Source organism: Delphinus delphis, chromosome 20 (genome assembly GCF_949987515.2).
Source record: "Delphinus delphis chromosome 20, mDelDel1.2, whole genome shotgun sequence".
NCBI lineage: Eukaryota > Metazoa > Chordata > Mammalia > Artiodactyla > Delphinidae > Delphinus > Delphinus delphis.
Window position 1 is genome coordinate 30,387,448 of NC_082702.1, and position 14,369 is coordinate 30,401,816.

Sequence of the window (14,369 nt, forward strand, 5' to 3'; positions counted from 1 at the left end):
CCACTAGTATGTTAGGCATGGCTGTAGTAATATAGCCAGGAAAGGGGAAATCTGCCAAGATACCTTTTAAGGTCTCAGAATATTAAGTTTATAATTTAATCTTTCCACATGATGGTTGGGGAAAAGAAAACGTAGCCCCACTTTTCTCCCCTCACTTCATTTTAAATGTTTTATGAAAGTTAAGACAATTATCTCACACTAGGGGTGGTATTAAGTATTTCTCTTGCTCTTCAAGTTAAGGGATTACCTACTTTTATGATTCTCTTCCTGCATGCACAGGGCAAAACATCCTGAAGTTACCTAAGTTTCTCTTGTTCTTTTCTGAATTTGTGTAAAATTTGACAAATATCCCCAGGCACTAGAGTGGATCCCAGAAAATTTAGTCCGAAATCTGGATTTTTCCAAGTAAACAAACCTTTGGCATTGTGTAGAACCAATAGCCTAACAAGTGATTGAATTTCTTAATTTCCATCCAATGGGTTTTTTTGTTGTTTGTTTGTTTGTTTTAGTTGGTGTTTTAAAGACACATCTTCAGTGTAAGAGGGAGTATTCACCTGATAATTTTTTTCAAATGTTGCCTTTTCTACATGGAAGACTACTGATAGCCTAAGATGAAGGGCTTTCATTAATATAACTCCATCTCATTTTCAAATTTCTAAAAGCAATACTATCAATGTAGTAAGTTGAAAATAATAATGATTTTGTTTAAATGTGAAATTATACAGCTACATTTTTTAATTTCAAAATATCCCATATGATTTTGAAAAACACCTTAGTCTTGATTTAATACACTGAATTCTGTAACCTATAATAGCAGGAAAAAGAACTGTGTGTTCTGTACCTAAGAACAGCAAATGTCCAAAAACATTCAAAATTTGTATATCGTCTTAAAGGTCACTTTTAAAATATTTTTTGAGTAATAGTGCATGTGATTTAAAAGTTGATTTATGTATCAACTTCAATCAGAAATTTCATCAGTAATATTGCACAACTAACCCATAGTCAGGCCTTAAAAAATATTTGCTGAGGCACCTGCAGGGCACTGATACTTAATGTACATATTAATCTTGAAGTGCTTTCAGAATTACTTTTTTTAAAATGTCTATTTTTAATGCTAAGTAGATTAAAACAATTTAATCCCTAGAAAATTGATAATACAATTATGCAGGTGGGTAGAAATATGCTCTAAATAAGAATATTGAGGTAAACAGAATACCTCTTCCCTGACTCTCCTGGATAACTGAGAATTTATTGAATTTGAATAATAATACTCTTCCTGAGGAGTTCCATTAGTTTTTAAAGGAAAGAACCACAGCTTTGAGGAATAATTTTTTACCATGGGACTGATTTGAATTTGAAAAATTAAAGGAGTGTATTTTGCTGTATACTTTTTTATTATCTGTTTTTGAATATATTTTATCAACTTGCCTGCTTTAATTTGAATGATTGGGAGTCAGGTAAATGTTTAGGTAAATGTTAATTGTCATTGTGGCAATAGTGAGTTTTGTGACCTCAAGTAAAACTTACATCTCAATTTTTCATTAGTAAAAATGAAGAAGTTGAACGGATGATTTCTAAGATTCCTCCCAGTTCTAAATTTTATTATTCTGAAATTGGAACCTTAAAATGTATTATTTTATTAGTCCTATAATGAAATCTCTCAGAATAATTTCTATGCTGCCTTTTTTCCTTCACATTACTAGGATGAAAACTTACATATAGTTTCTCATGTGATTGAGTATCAAGAGTCTGCTTTAATATTCTTTTGTCGGTCAAAGCCACTCATATAAAACTGTTAAAGAAAACCAGGGGTCCAGAATATTACCTTTATTCGTGAATAGCAGTAATACTAAGGGTCTTTTACATTTCTCTTCCTCCATCTGAAAAATAAGCTATAATGCTTGACCTGTATTATACATAGGGTCCGGTAATATAGATAAAAACTGGATGCCTCACAATAAATCAAAGGCGTATTTCCAATCATATTACCTATGACCATATCTTCAGTGTCCATAGATCATTCTTTTTTTTTAATTTATTTAATTGAAGCATGGTTGATTTACAATGTTGTGTTAATTTCCACTGTACAACAAAGTGATTCAGTTATACATATATATACTTATTTTCATATTCTTTTCCATTATGGTTTATCACAGGATATTGAATATATTCATAGGTCATTCTTATATCTATACTTCAGAACTTCTTTTTTTTTGAATTTTAGAATTTTATTTTTTTTATACAGCAGGTTCTTATTAGTTATCCATTTTATACATATTAGTGTATAAATGTCAATCCTAATCTCCCAATTCATCACACCACCACCACCCACCTCCCCGCCATTCTCCCCCCTTGGTGTCCATACATTTGTTCTCTACATCTGTGTCTCTATTTCTGCCCTGCAAACCGGTTCATTATACTTCAGAACTTCTATTCAAGACTTCTATGTTGCTTAGTGGAGAAAACCAATTGCAGAATAAATTTACCTTTATTGAGCATATATTCATGGTACCATAAGCTGTTCAGCCTCTAAGGCCTAATGAACAACAGCCCTCCATAGTACAGAAGAAAATTAAACGTTAGTGGCACAAGGAAAATTATGTCCCTTAAAACTCTGAAACTTCTGGGGTGATGAAAATATCGTAGCCATCAATTGTGATGGTGGTTACCCTGGTGTCTGCATTTTTTCAAAGAACATCAAACTGTACACTTAAAATGGATGCTTTTTATTGACTGTAATTGATACCTCAATAAAGTCGATTAAAGGAAAGGCAGAAAACAGCTGTCTTAGAGGCTGGTAATCAGACAAAAATGGAAGTCGGATGACCTGAGTTTTAAATCCTAGGAAGAAACCCTGTTACTTTAGGGAAATCTTGAATCCTCTGTTTCTACCTTCTCCGATGAGAAAGTGAAGGTAAATTATTCCTTTTTAGTTCCCACCCTGCAGCAAGATAAAGTAGTATGGTGACAGTGAGTCTTGGTTGCTTTGAGAAGCTGAGGAAAGCTACAAGATTTTTTTTCCCTAGAAAAATGTACATATAAAAAGGGCTGGGACTTCCCTGGCGGTCCAGGGGTTAACACTCCATGCTTCCACTGCACGGGACACGGGTTCGATCCCTGGTCAGGGGTTAAGACTCCACGCTTCCATTGCAGGGGGCAAGGGTTCGATCCCTGGTCAGGGAAATAAGATCCCGCATGCCCTGTGGCTCAGCCAAAAACAAAAAAGCAAAAAAAAAGGCATACCCTTTCAGAGGCTTCACAGCCTTCCCTTTCAAGCTCATCTGTGAAACCCCAGTGAAAAACACTGCCTAAGTGTCTTAAGGTGAACCCAAAGTATCAGTAGTAGGTGAGAGTAGGTGAGGAAAAGGTAGCATCGTTTTTTAGCACCTACCTGTGTGTGCTAGGCAATGGGAATACACTGCACAGAGGAAGGCAATCCCTGCCCTAGAGGAACTCTTGATGGTTGAAATGTAGACACTCAGTCACAGTTAAAGATTACGCTCTCATCAGTGCCAAACATCTGCTAACCTATCAAGTATCACACTTAGCTTTGTTGTTACTAGTTCATAGTTCATCTGACAACATGAAGATCTTGCTGCCAAAATGATTCCACACCTGGGATTATAATCATTGAGCTTATTGTCCTCTTCCTTTCTTCCTCCTCCTCCTCCTCTTTCCCCCTCCATCTTTCTCTTCCACTCTCCATCTCACTTTTCCTTTCTCCTCTTCCCCTTTCCTTCTTGTTCTCTCTCTTCTTTCTCTTCCTTCCATCCTCCCTCCTTCTCTGCCTTGCCTCTCTCTCCCTTTCTTCCTCTCTTCCTTAAGCTTTCTCTCCTTTCTCCCCATTTCATCTTCTCAGTGTTCCCATCTAGGTGAGTAGTTCATGTGTAGGAAAAACTCTGTATTCGGTCAGCATGGATTAGAATTATCAACCCCTTCTTTTATAATACCATCAAGAAATACCTGCTGCAGTGTATAGATATAAACATCATACGAATTAGGTTTAGTTTCCAAGGCTTAGAAGTGCAGGATCTTCCAGGGCCCGATATCACTAAGGGGCCCTTGAAGTTGCTTGGGTTTGCTTACTTTCTCCTGCTTTATTGCAGAGTAAGCACAGAAAGGAGAAAGAATGTAGCTGTGACTATTGCCTCAATTTGCCCCTTTCCTTTCCCTTCTATCTCCTACATGGAGAGAGTCTCTTAGTGACCCACTGGTGTTGGCCATCATGGCAGGCCCACCATCGATGGTGGAATGAAGGCTTCAGTCCCACCTAGGATGAAATCCCCCATCCTGCTTCCCAGAGAGGCTCCCATCAAGGCTGAGCTCAAGAACCCACAATGAGTGCCATAGAGCCAGTCTAAATGAGCCTCAGTGATAAAATGTTTATATTGATCACTCAACAGTAATATATTTTTCTTCCTTCTGAGTTGGGAATAGGTGGGCCACTCACTAGCTGTTCTATCTCAGTGCGAACATTTTTCCAAATTGGCTCAGTGCATGACGAGGCTGAGCTGCGTGGCATGTCTGAATTTCACCTTGTGGGCTGTGATTAATAGTCATTCAACCAGTGGCCCTGCTAACTGATTTCTACCATCCTTTCACAGAACCATGATGGCAGTATCGACTTCCGAGAGTATGTAATTGGCCTGGCTGTCCTGTGCAACCCTGCCAACACAGAGGAGATCATCCAGGTGGCATTTAAGGTACTGTCAGCCCCACTGAAATCATCTTGGTCTGTCTCGTAAACAAGTGTTGACTCTAAGTGTATTATCTGAAAATCAGTGCATCTATTACGAGTGTTTATAGATCTGCTGTGACATGTACACGAGGGCAATGTGATTAAGACAATCGCTACCGAGAATAAAGAAAAGACAAGCATCCATTTAAGCAAAAAGAAAGTCTTTGGAAGCAGCCTAGTTAACAGCATTAAAATTGAAGAGCAGGTGATTTCATAAATTAGTTTAAAAATTATTTCTTTTCAGCCTCCCCATTTTGGAGCCCCAAAGTGAGGTTTATAAATAAACACCACCTGTCTATAGTCATCCCAATTCACCAGGCAGAAAGTTCTGATCCATCCTTATTTTCTCACTCTGTATGTCAGAGATATTTTAGGTGATCTTTTCCCGATGGAGTTTACTTTGTTGTGGTGGTGTCAGGTGAATACCATCATAAATGTCTCAAGTTTCCACCCTATGTGTTTTCCTGTATATCACATATATTGTCACAGCAGTATGGGGGGTTGAGGGGCAGATGAATAAAATCCATGTCGCCCATCCCTAGCAGAACTTAATGGAGGTTTGAATTATGAGAACTCAGATTCCATTTTATCACTTATATATGCAAAAAGGAGAGGGAAGAGTACATTCCCAAAGTGTGTTTTGGTTCTTTGGAGATGAAACGTGCTTTATCTAATTAGTATTTGAATGGGATGTTCCCTTCCATATTTTAATCTTACATGATCTGCTCTCAAGTAAAACAAAAACTTGATCTCACTTACCAAGCTGTGTATGTGGAATCTTATCATACAGCTCTTTGAGTCTCTGCTTCATCCACCATAACAGCTGAGGACCTTCCCCATGCCTCTTTCCTACTCTTATTTCTTCCTTATTTTCTCTGAGAAGAATATCCCACTGTGTCCTCAACAAGTGTTTTCCCCTCTATCATCTAGAAAGACTCTCTTCCTCCCAGAGTCCTTTCTCACGTCTTAGAGGCCACCTGGGTTAGCCTCACGAATTTCCATGTGTTCTGTCCTTGACAGAGGAGTCCCCAAGTTGACTTTTTATTTCAGATTGGTTTCAACTGAGTTAACTGCTAGGCCTATAAAGAACGTAAGAGGTTGATGCTTAGCAGATGGTCTCAAGGCAAGGGCCAGAACTCTTTCCAAGCTGAAAACTTTTACAGACTTATTCATCATAAAACCTAAAATTATACACATAGCTAACTTATTCCAACCCAGACATTTCTGTTTCTGTTCTGAGATTGTCTGTGTGATTATAAGGTCAGCTGGGCAAGTGGTCACTTTGGGTTTACCAGTGAAAGACCTGATAGAAAATTTGGCCCTTAATCATAGTAATTATTGTCTTTAAAGAAGTCCTGAGATTTTTCTCTTGCCTAGACCTTGGTTTTGAGGGGGGACAGGGAGAGGAAAGAAGAACCTAAAACTATAATTAGCTCTTTTCTTCAGTAAAGCAAGTGTCATGTTTTACTTTGGTTATTTTTTTATCCTTCTCAGGGGTGTATGATGTTTTGGTTTTTTCGTTTTGTTTTGTTTTGTTTAAGTGTCTATTTGCCTATTTTATTTTATTTATTTATTTTTTGGCTATGTTGGGTCTTCGTTGCTGTGTGCAGGCTTTCTCTAGTTGCGTCGAGCAGGGGCTACTCTTCGTTGCGGTGCACGGGCTTCTCACTGCAGTGGCTTCTCTTGTTGTGGAGCACAGGCTCTAGGCATGTGGGCTTCAGTAGTTGTGGCTCATGGGCTCTAGAGCGCAGGCTCAGTAGTTGTGGCGCACGGGCTTAGTTGCTCCACGGCATGTGGGATCTTCCCGGACCAGGGATCGAACCAGTGACCCCTGCATTGGCGGGCAGATTCTTAACCACTGTGCCACCGGGGAAGTCCCTGTATGATGTTTTTGAAAATTATTTTGGCATGCTTCTATTTTTCATTTAGTAGTATCATTTTGTATATATACAGAATGCATTCACATCCTTTTATTTGGGTAACACTTCACAGTTAACTTCCCATCTTTGATCATATTTCATCATCACGGTGACCTTTAGAGGTAGAATATTAGTCAGCATTCTTCAGTTGTAAGCAGTCGGCATAGACTCTGGTGGAGGAATCAGTTGTGAGGACAGCAAGCAGGCTCCAGGGAATACTCCAAAGCAGGCAGCTCCAGAGGTCCCAGCTGCGGGAGCTGCTCTACATCTCCCTTGGGCACTGCTGTTAGAGTGAGCAAACTCCAACGCTGTTCATCATTCAAATTCCAGGCAGAGTCCAAATGGTCTTGGACCATGTGCTTGCTAGGAAAGACAGGATGTTTTGATGCAGAGTCCCACAGCATTCCGTGCACTGGGGAGATATCGCTCCCCCATTCTCCAAGGAAAATGGGGTGTTAAAACTTCTACCAGAGCCCAGATCATGAGATTTACCTTAGATCTGGGAACTCTGTAGTAGGGAGGCTATTGGGAGCGATGAGGAATTGAGAGAAATGGAGGGGTTTTCGTGGGGTAGTTGTGACAAAGGACAAATGGAGAGGAAGTAAAAGTCCCCAGAATGGACGTGTGAAGGAAACTTACACAGACGGAAGAGCCATCAAAGGACCAAATTTAGATGATTTGATAAGTTGGTGAGAATTCTTTAGGAATGGAAGACTTTTACAGAAAAATTAGAGTTTGTGAGAAGGTGGGGGGAGGTTGTGACTGAATCCTGGCAGTTAGCGCCTGAAGTCCAAGGCCCATAAAGAGCCCCGGGGCTACTGTTGTGAAAACAAATGCTAGCTAATTCACTTTGCGCTTTCCAGCTATCTTATCGTCCATTTAGGGGCTGAGTAGTAGAAAATGGACTAGGCGTCCCAGTGCCTTCTTATCTGGGAGCAGCAAATCACAACTTCGAATTATATTCTTCTCCCCCCACCCTAGTGAACAATTAAAACACTATTCAGTATTTGCTTATTGTTCTTTTCATGATTATCACACCTCATCCAATGCCTGTTTTTGATCGTGTATTTGGTCAGAAGTGGATACCTTAACAGCAGGAACTGTAGATATTTGCCTGCATTTGGGCGACAGCTTGACCATTTACAAGCTGTGTGACCTTGGGAAAGTTACCTGGCTTCCTTGTTGCTCAGCTTTCTCATCTGTGAGATAGGGCTAATAACAACACCCCCCCTTACATAAGACTATTATTAGGGTTCAATGAGTGTGTAAAGTGATTTGAACATGTTGGATCAGTGCCTGCAAAGAGTCAGTGTTGATATCATGAAAAAATGTTAATACCCTGGAGAGGATTATGAATATGGCATATTAATTATCTATCAGTTACCCCTGCATTGCTGCTTGACTTTCAGACTATCCCACCCTTTCCCCTCTGCCTATAAACATATTGTCTCTCCCTTCCTGAAGGCAGCCTCCTTTTGTACGTGGTTATTACCCCATTTATCTCCTGTGCTTTATTCCATAATTTCTTAAAAGAAGAGCCATGCCTGTTGCCTCCATGCCTCACCTCTCTAATCATTGCTTGATTCCTGTTACCATCCGTCGCCAGGATCTCCTAATTGCCAAATCCAGCAAACCTTCTTGCTTCTTGCTTGGCCTTCCTATGCCATTTTACTCTGTTGGCCATTACCACACTCAGAGTTTCTTCCTCTTTGCTGAAAACCTTCCGTAGCTTCCAAGATGCATGCTCTTTCTTTCTGCTTCTCCATGTCTCTGGCTGCTGCTTCTGAGTTTTTCTGGCCGGTTCCTCTTCCCTGCACACACCTCAACTCTTGCTGTTCCCAGGGCTCTGCCTTACTTTGTGCACTTTCCACAGAGAAGCTCAAACACACTTGTAGTTTCAATCTTTACCTGAATTCATATCTGAAGCCTCATCACTCTCCTGAGCTGATGTGCTCAATCTTAACTTCCTCCTGGCACTTCTGACTCAAATTTAAGCTCTCCAGGTCTAACCCTTGATCTCATTGGGAACCTGTTTTCCCACTCTTGGTAACATAACCCTCCTTCACCCATTTGCCCAAGCTAGAATCCCTCAGCCGTCTTTAGCTCCTTTTTTTCCATCACTACAGACCTCTAACTGATATGTAAGTCCTGTCTTTGCTTCCTTATAAATTCTGTCTCTTCCTGCCCTTCCTGCTTCTCCACCCCAGACTCTTAATTGTTTTTCATGCCTCTAGTCCTTTCAACTTTCTGCCCTCTCTCCATCCTCCACACTTTGCCTCAGAGCTCCCTCAGTTCACAGGCAATCACCCCACAGCCCTTCCCATCATAATCCTGCAGGGGTAGATGAGGGCTTATATGGCCATCATGATCTGATCCTTGCTTGTCTTTCTCTCTCCTGACTTGAGCCCCAGGCAATTGCCTGCCAGTACTTGTATGTTCTGGGAACATCTCTTCATGTTTTAAGACCCAACTCAAATGTCATAAAGCCTTCCCTGACCTCTCCGGGTAGGATTCATCTTGTTTACACAGGACTCCCATGTGCTTTTGTACTTACTATGGTTATATCCCCTATTTTTTCCATGTGCTTTTGTACTTACTATGGTCGTAGCCCATATTTTTCTTTAAAGATTTATTTATTATTTTATTTATTTTTGGCTGCGGCACACAAGATCTTTTGTTGCAGCGCACGGGCTTCTCTCTAGTTGTGGCACACAGGCTCCAGGGAGCGTGGGTTCTGTAGTTTGTGGCATGGGGTCTCTCTAGTTAAGGCGCGAGAGCTCAGTAGTTGTGGCGTGCGGGCCTAGTTGCCCTGCGGCATGTGGAATCCCAGTTCCCTCACCAGGGATCGAACCTGCACCCCTGAATTATAAGGCAGATTCTTTACCACTGGACCACCAGGGAAGTCCCTATAGCCCCTATTTTAATCCTATCTCTTTCTACCACTAAACTATAAGTATTGTGAAGGCAGCAGATACCATACTTATGGACATATATCCCTAACCCCCCACACAATGAATGTCTGAATTACTAAACAGTTTATTTTTTAAGATTATTACATACCACCATTGCTCTGGAGGAGCTCATTCTTAGGCTTTATTTTCTTTTTCCTTCAGCTCTTTGATGTTGACGAGGATGGCTTCATAACAGAGGAAGAGTTCGCCACCATTATGCAGGCTTCCCTTGGAGTGCCTGACCTTGATGTTTCTGGTCTCTTCAAGGAAATAGCCCAGGGGGATTCTGTTTCATATGGTGAGTAGGCAGTTTGGCTCCTGGTTCGGTGTACTGTACAGTATACAGTGTACATCCAGACTATGACTGACCCTCATACAAGAGTGTTGTTTCCCCCCACTAATACGTTAACAATAGAAGTAATAGTAACAATGATGATGATAGTAATAATAGTAGTAGTGGTGTAATGGTAGAAGCTAATTATTGAGGACTTACCGTATGCTAAGCACTCTTCACACATTTTATATGTATTAATTCATTTATTCTTTATAGCAAGCCTATTCAATCAGTACTCTTCATTATTCTTATGTTACTGAGATGCAAAGAATTTAGGTGACTTACCTAAGATCATCTACTAGAGAATGTCAGAGTTGTAGCCACAGTAGAGGGATATGGACTGAGGCACCCACAGTAATAACAGTAGCTAAACCATCTATTAATGTTTCCTGTTAGTGGCTTAGATGAGCTTTCACGTTCATTATCTCACATCATGTTGATGGCACCCCTGTGAGGTAGGGACTATCGTGGAGGAAGACCTTGTGGCCAAGTGGCAGGTCCGTCCACCAGTGACCAGCCTTTCTCCTGATGGCTCGAGTCCACACATGAAGACAAGTCCCCTAAGGGCTGAAGGGATGGTTCATCAGTTTCACAGTGTCCTTGGGAAACACACCTCAGTGGAGAGGCCTCTGCCTTAGTTTTGATATGGTCGTAGTTGTCAGCGTGGCTTATCTTCCCCAGTCTTCTCTCATGGGCCAGAGGGGGATTCCTCTTGAATGCCTTTTTCCTTCTGGTGTTCAAAGAGTTTCAACCCGATAACTTTCATGGGATGGGGGAATTAGTTCATAGACTTCTCTTACTCTTCTGTTTTTTGTTTTGTTTTGTTTTGTTTTTTGCGGTATGCGGGCCTCTCACTGTTGTGGCCTCTCCCGTTGCGGAGCACAGGCTCCGGATGCGCAGGCTCAGCGGCCATGGCTCACGGGCCCCATACGGGATCCTCCCGGACCGGGGCATGAACCCGTGTCCCCCTCATCGGCAGGCGGACTCTCAACTACTGTGCCACCAAGGAAGCCCTACTCTCCTGTTTTTAATTACTGTCATTTTGGCTGTCCTTATTCTATTTTAGGTAATTAAGTGTACTTATCTATTAAGTTCATTTAAAAAAAAAAAAGATAAAATGGCAAGTAGATACTGATATAAAACTTAAGAGTCTGGGCTTCCCTGATGGTGCAGTGGTTGACGTATGCCTGCCGATGCAGGGGTCACGGGTTCGTGCCCCGGTCTGGGAAGATCCCACATTGCTGCGGAGCGGCTGGGCCCGTGAGCCATGGCCGCTGAGCCTGCGCATCCGGAACCTGTGCTCCGCAATGGGAGAGGCCACAACAGTGAGAGGCCCGCATACCACACACACACAAAAAAAAAAAAAAAAAACTTAAGAGTCAAAAACCCCATGTGTACTAATTCGCTGACCATTTCATTGCATAGTTAATACTCTGTATTACTCCAAACTACAAATTTTGAAAAAGTATTTGGAATAGCTATTTCAATGGAAACTAATACTAAGAATTATTTGTAGGTAGTCATATTTTTACCTGTCAGTTTTAGTATGTTTTTAGGGAAATCTACTCTGTTTTTTGGAGTTCAACCTTTTTCTTTTTAGAATACACAGAATATTTCCCTTTCCCCAATATTATGCAAGCCCACTTTTTTTTGCAGGAATGTTTGAGGTATTTAAGTATGATTTTATGAAAGAATAGGTATAGAAATGTATCATGAATGTATCCATTTACATTATTTAAATGTGGTAGTTTAAATTGTTTTCATTCTTGGTTTTCCTTTAGCCAAATTAATGCCCAAATTCTACTTATTGCCAGCTCTCAGCACTTCTAGAAATGAGTTACTCTTTAATGCCACTAGCATCCCCAAAGAGGACAGAGAGCCTTGATCTTTTGACCAGAGCACAAGTCTTAAAATTAAAGCTCGTGGTTTCAGTAGATCAACACTCCTGCCCACGTATCTTAGAAGTCACTTATGTCCTCTGTATCTTTGTCATTGAAATAGACTCATTCAGATAAATCTTTATTTTGGATGTTAAGAAAGAACAATTAATAGCTTGCCTGATTTGGAAATATAAAGTGCTCTGTCAATGCAAAATAATGTTGTAATTGCAAAGAATGATCTGGGCTCTATCTGGTGACTTCCTCATCACTAAGACCTGTTTTTATCTTCAAGAGTTGCTAGATAGTCTAATGTGCCATGAAGTAGACACTTGGTTATCAGAGGATTTTTTTTTTTAGTGAATGGATAGAAATAGGATATTGGGTTAAAAACCTTTTATTATAGAGTCAAATAGCAAGCTGATTCAAAGACCAAGCTCACTTTGCTATATAAGCTCAATAAAGTTTTCTCCATCCAAACAGAAGAGGAGAGAGAAATGTCAAACTTGAGGGTAGCATCATATTTCAGAAACTCCAGGTTACCGGAGGCTTGGGTTCAAATTCTGATGGTTAATTTTGTAAGCCTTCTATACTCTACCTCACTTCCTAAATCTCAAACACCTGAGATAAAAGGAGGCCTACTACTCAGGGGTCTTGTGATATGATTAGTGAATATTGTACACGCTACTTGCCCTTACTGATCATAAGTCAGGGCTCAGCTTTTCAAGATGGTTTATTTCTTTACCAGAGTTAAAGGTTAAAATAGTTTTAAAAGCCAGTGATAGAGAGTCCTGGGTAATAAATTTTGTTAACATTTTCTATTACAAAAAAATAATAAAATTACATAAAACATAAACATAGAGCACAACAAAGTTTTACAAATGAACCCTTGTGTAACTACCACTCAGGTCAAGGAATAGAGCTTTTCAATAACTCTAGAAGCCTCCATGTGCCTATTCCCAAATAGAACCCCTTCTTCTGTCTTAAAGGAGGGAACTGCTGACCTGACTTAAAAAGGAATCTTTGCCTGCTCTGTTTTAGCATTTCACCACAAAAGTACACATCTTTAAATATATTTTAGTTTTGCCTAAGTTTTTGAACTTTACATAATGGTCTCATACAATATGTGTTCCTTTGCATCTGGCTTTTTTCATTCAACATTATGGTTTTAAGATTCATCCACATTGTTACAACACAGCTATTCATTCATCTTCATTGCTGTGTAGCACTTTGTTCCACAAATATGCCATGATTTACTTAGCCATTCCAACTGTTGACAAACATGTGAATTGTTTCCATTTTTTACCTATTATGAATAATGTTGCTATGAACATTCTCATACCTGTCTCCCAGAGCACAATACGCACAAATTCTCTCACTTATATACCCTGGAGTAAAGTATGCATATCTTCAACTTGACTAGCTAATGGAAAAAACTATCTTCCAAAGTGGTTGTATAATTTAAAGGGGTTGAGTAATAGACTTTTACGATCATTGTATTATTAAGATCATATGTTAATCTGCATCATGCCAAAAGAAGATTCACCTCAATTTATTGGATTTTGTTTTTTTTCCTCTTTTAGAGGAATTTAAAAGTTTTGCCCTAAAGCATCCAGAATATGCTAAGATATTTACAACCTACTTAGACCTCCAGACGTGCCATGTGTTTTCATTACCAGAAGAAGTCCAAGCAACTCCCTCAGTCGTAAGTAATAAAGTCAGCCCTGAAAGTCGTGAAGAGAGTACCTCAGACAAAAAGGACGACTGAAAGCAAACATTCCTAATAAGGAAAATGCGGTGGCTTTTACTTGAAATTTCAAAGGCATTTACTCATAGTATTTTATTTGTGATTGAGTAATGATGTTTAAAATAGAAAGCTTTTTTATAAAAAAATGATAGATTTTCTTATTGAAATGCTTCTATTCACATGTGTTTATCAAGTAATATTCATTTTCTTTTACATTATATTTTGCTATACTGATGGGCTTATTGGCAATAAAGATGTTTTTATGGATTTTCCAGGTTAATTTGCATATCCAAATGAATGAAATGGTCTCCCTTATTTACTGATGAGCATTAATCAACGCTGCAAAAAGTTTTAAAAGTATAAATAATTTTTCATTTACTTTCCTCTAAAGAAATAAGGTTAGCTTTAATCCCTTCCCATTCTAGAAATAAGAATGAAGAGTCTGAGGAACGTTGCAGAATTTTATACCTTTAACTTCACAGATTCATTTTTTCCATTTGCATTTCAGTTTCTTGGATCACTAAACATGGGGGGATTGGAAGGGAGAGCTCCGCTAATTAGATGAGACTTCTTAAAAACTCATATTCTCTTGACCATGCATCCCTATTGTAGATTTCCTTAACCACCTGCTAAGGAGATCATAACCTTTTGCATGATCTACAGATTTAGAACTTTGTTTTAAAGACAACAGCTATGGCCAAAGGCTGTGTGGGAATTGCCTTATCGAAGGTAACATTAATTGCCTAACGAGAAAAATTGTTTGCCACAGAGTTTAGTTTAATTTGAGTTGGGTAGTTTAGAAT

At 39.6% G+C, this 14,369-nt stretch overlaps 1 protein-coding gene across 1 annotated transcript in view; it reads left to right on the forward strand.

The window, feature by feature from the left end:
* Window positions 1-13,833, forward strand: part of LPCAT2 (lysophosphatidylcholine acyltransferase 2) — a 62,293-nt gene extending 48,460 nt beyond the window's left edge. Inside the window, exons 12-14 of the mRNA XM_060000411.1 lie at window positions 4,605-4,703; window positions 9,771-9,906; window positions 13,403-13,833. Of these exons, the coding sequence (XP_059856394.1) occupies window positions 4,605-4,703; window positions 9,771-9,906; window positions 13,403-13,587 (420 nt within the window). The 3' untranslated portion in view covers window positions 13,588-13,833. The remainder of the gene's footprint in view (window positions 1-4,604; window positions 4,704-9,770; window positions 9,907-13,402) is intronic.
* The last annotated feature ends 536 nt before the right edge of the window (window positions 13,834-14,369 follow it).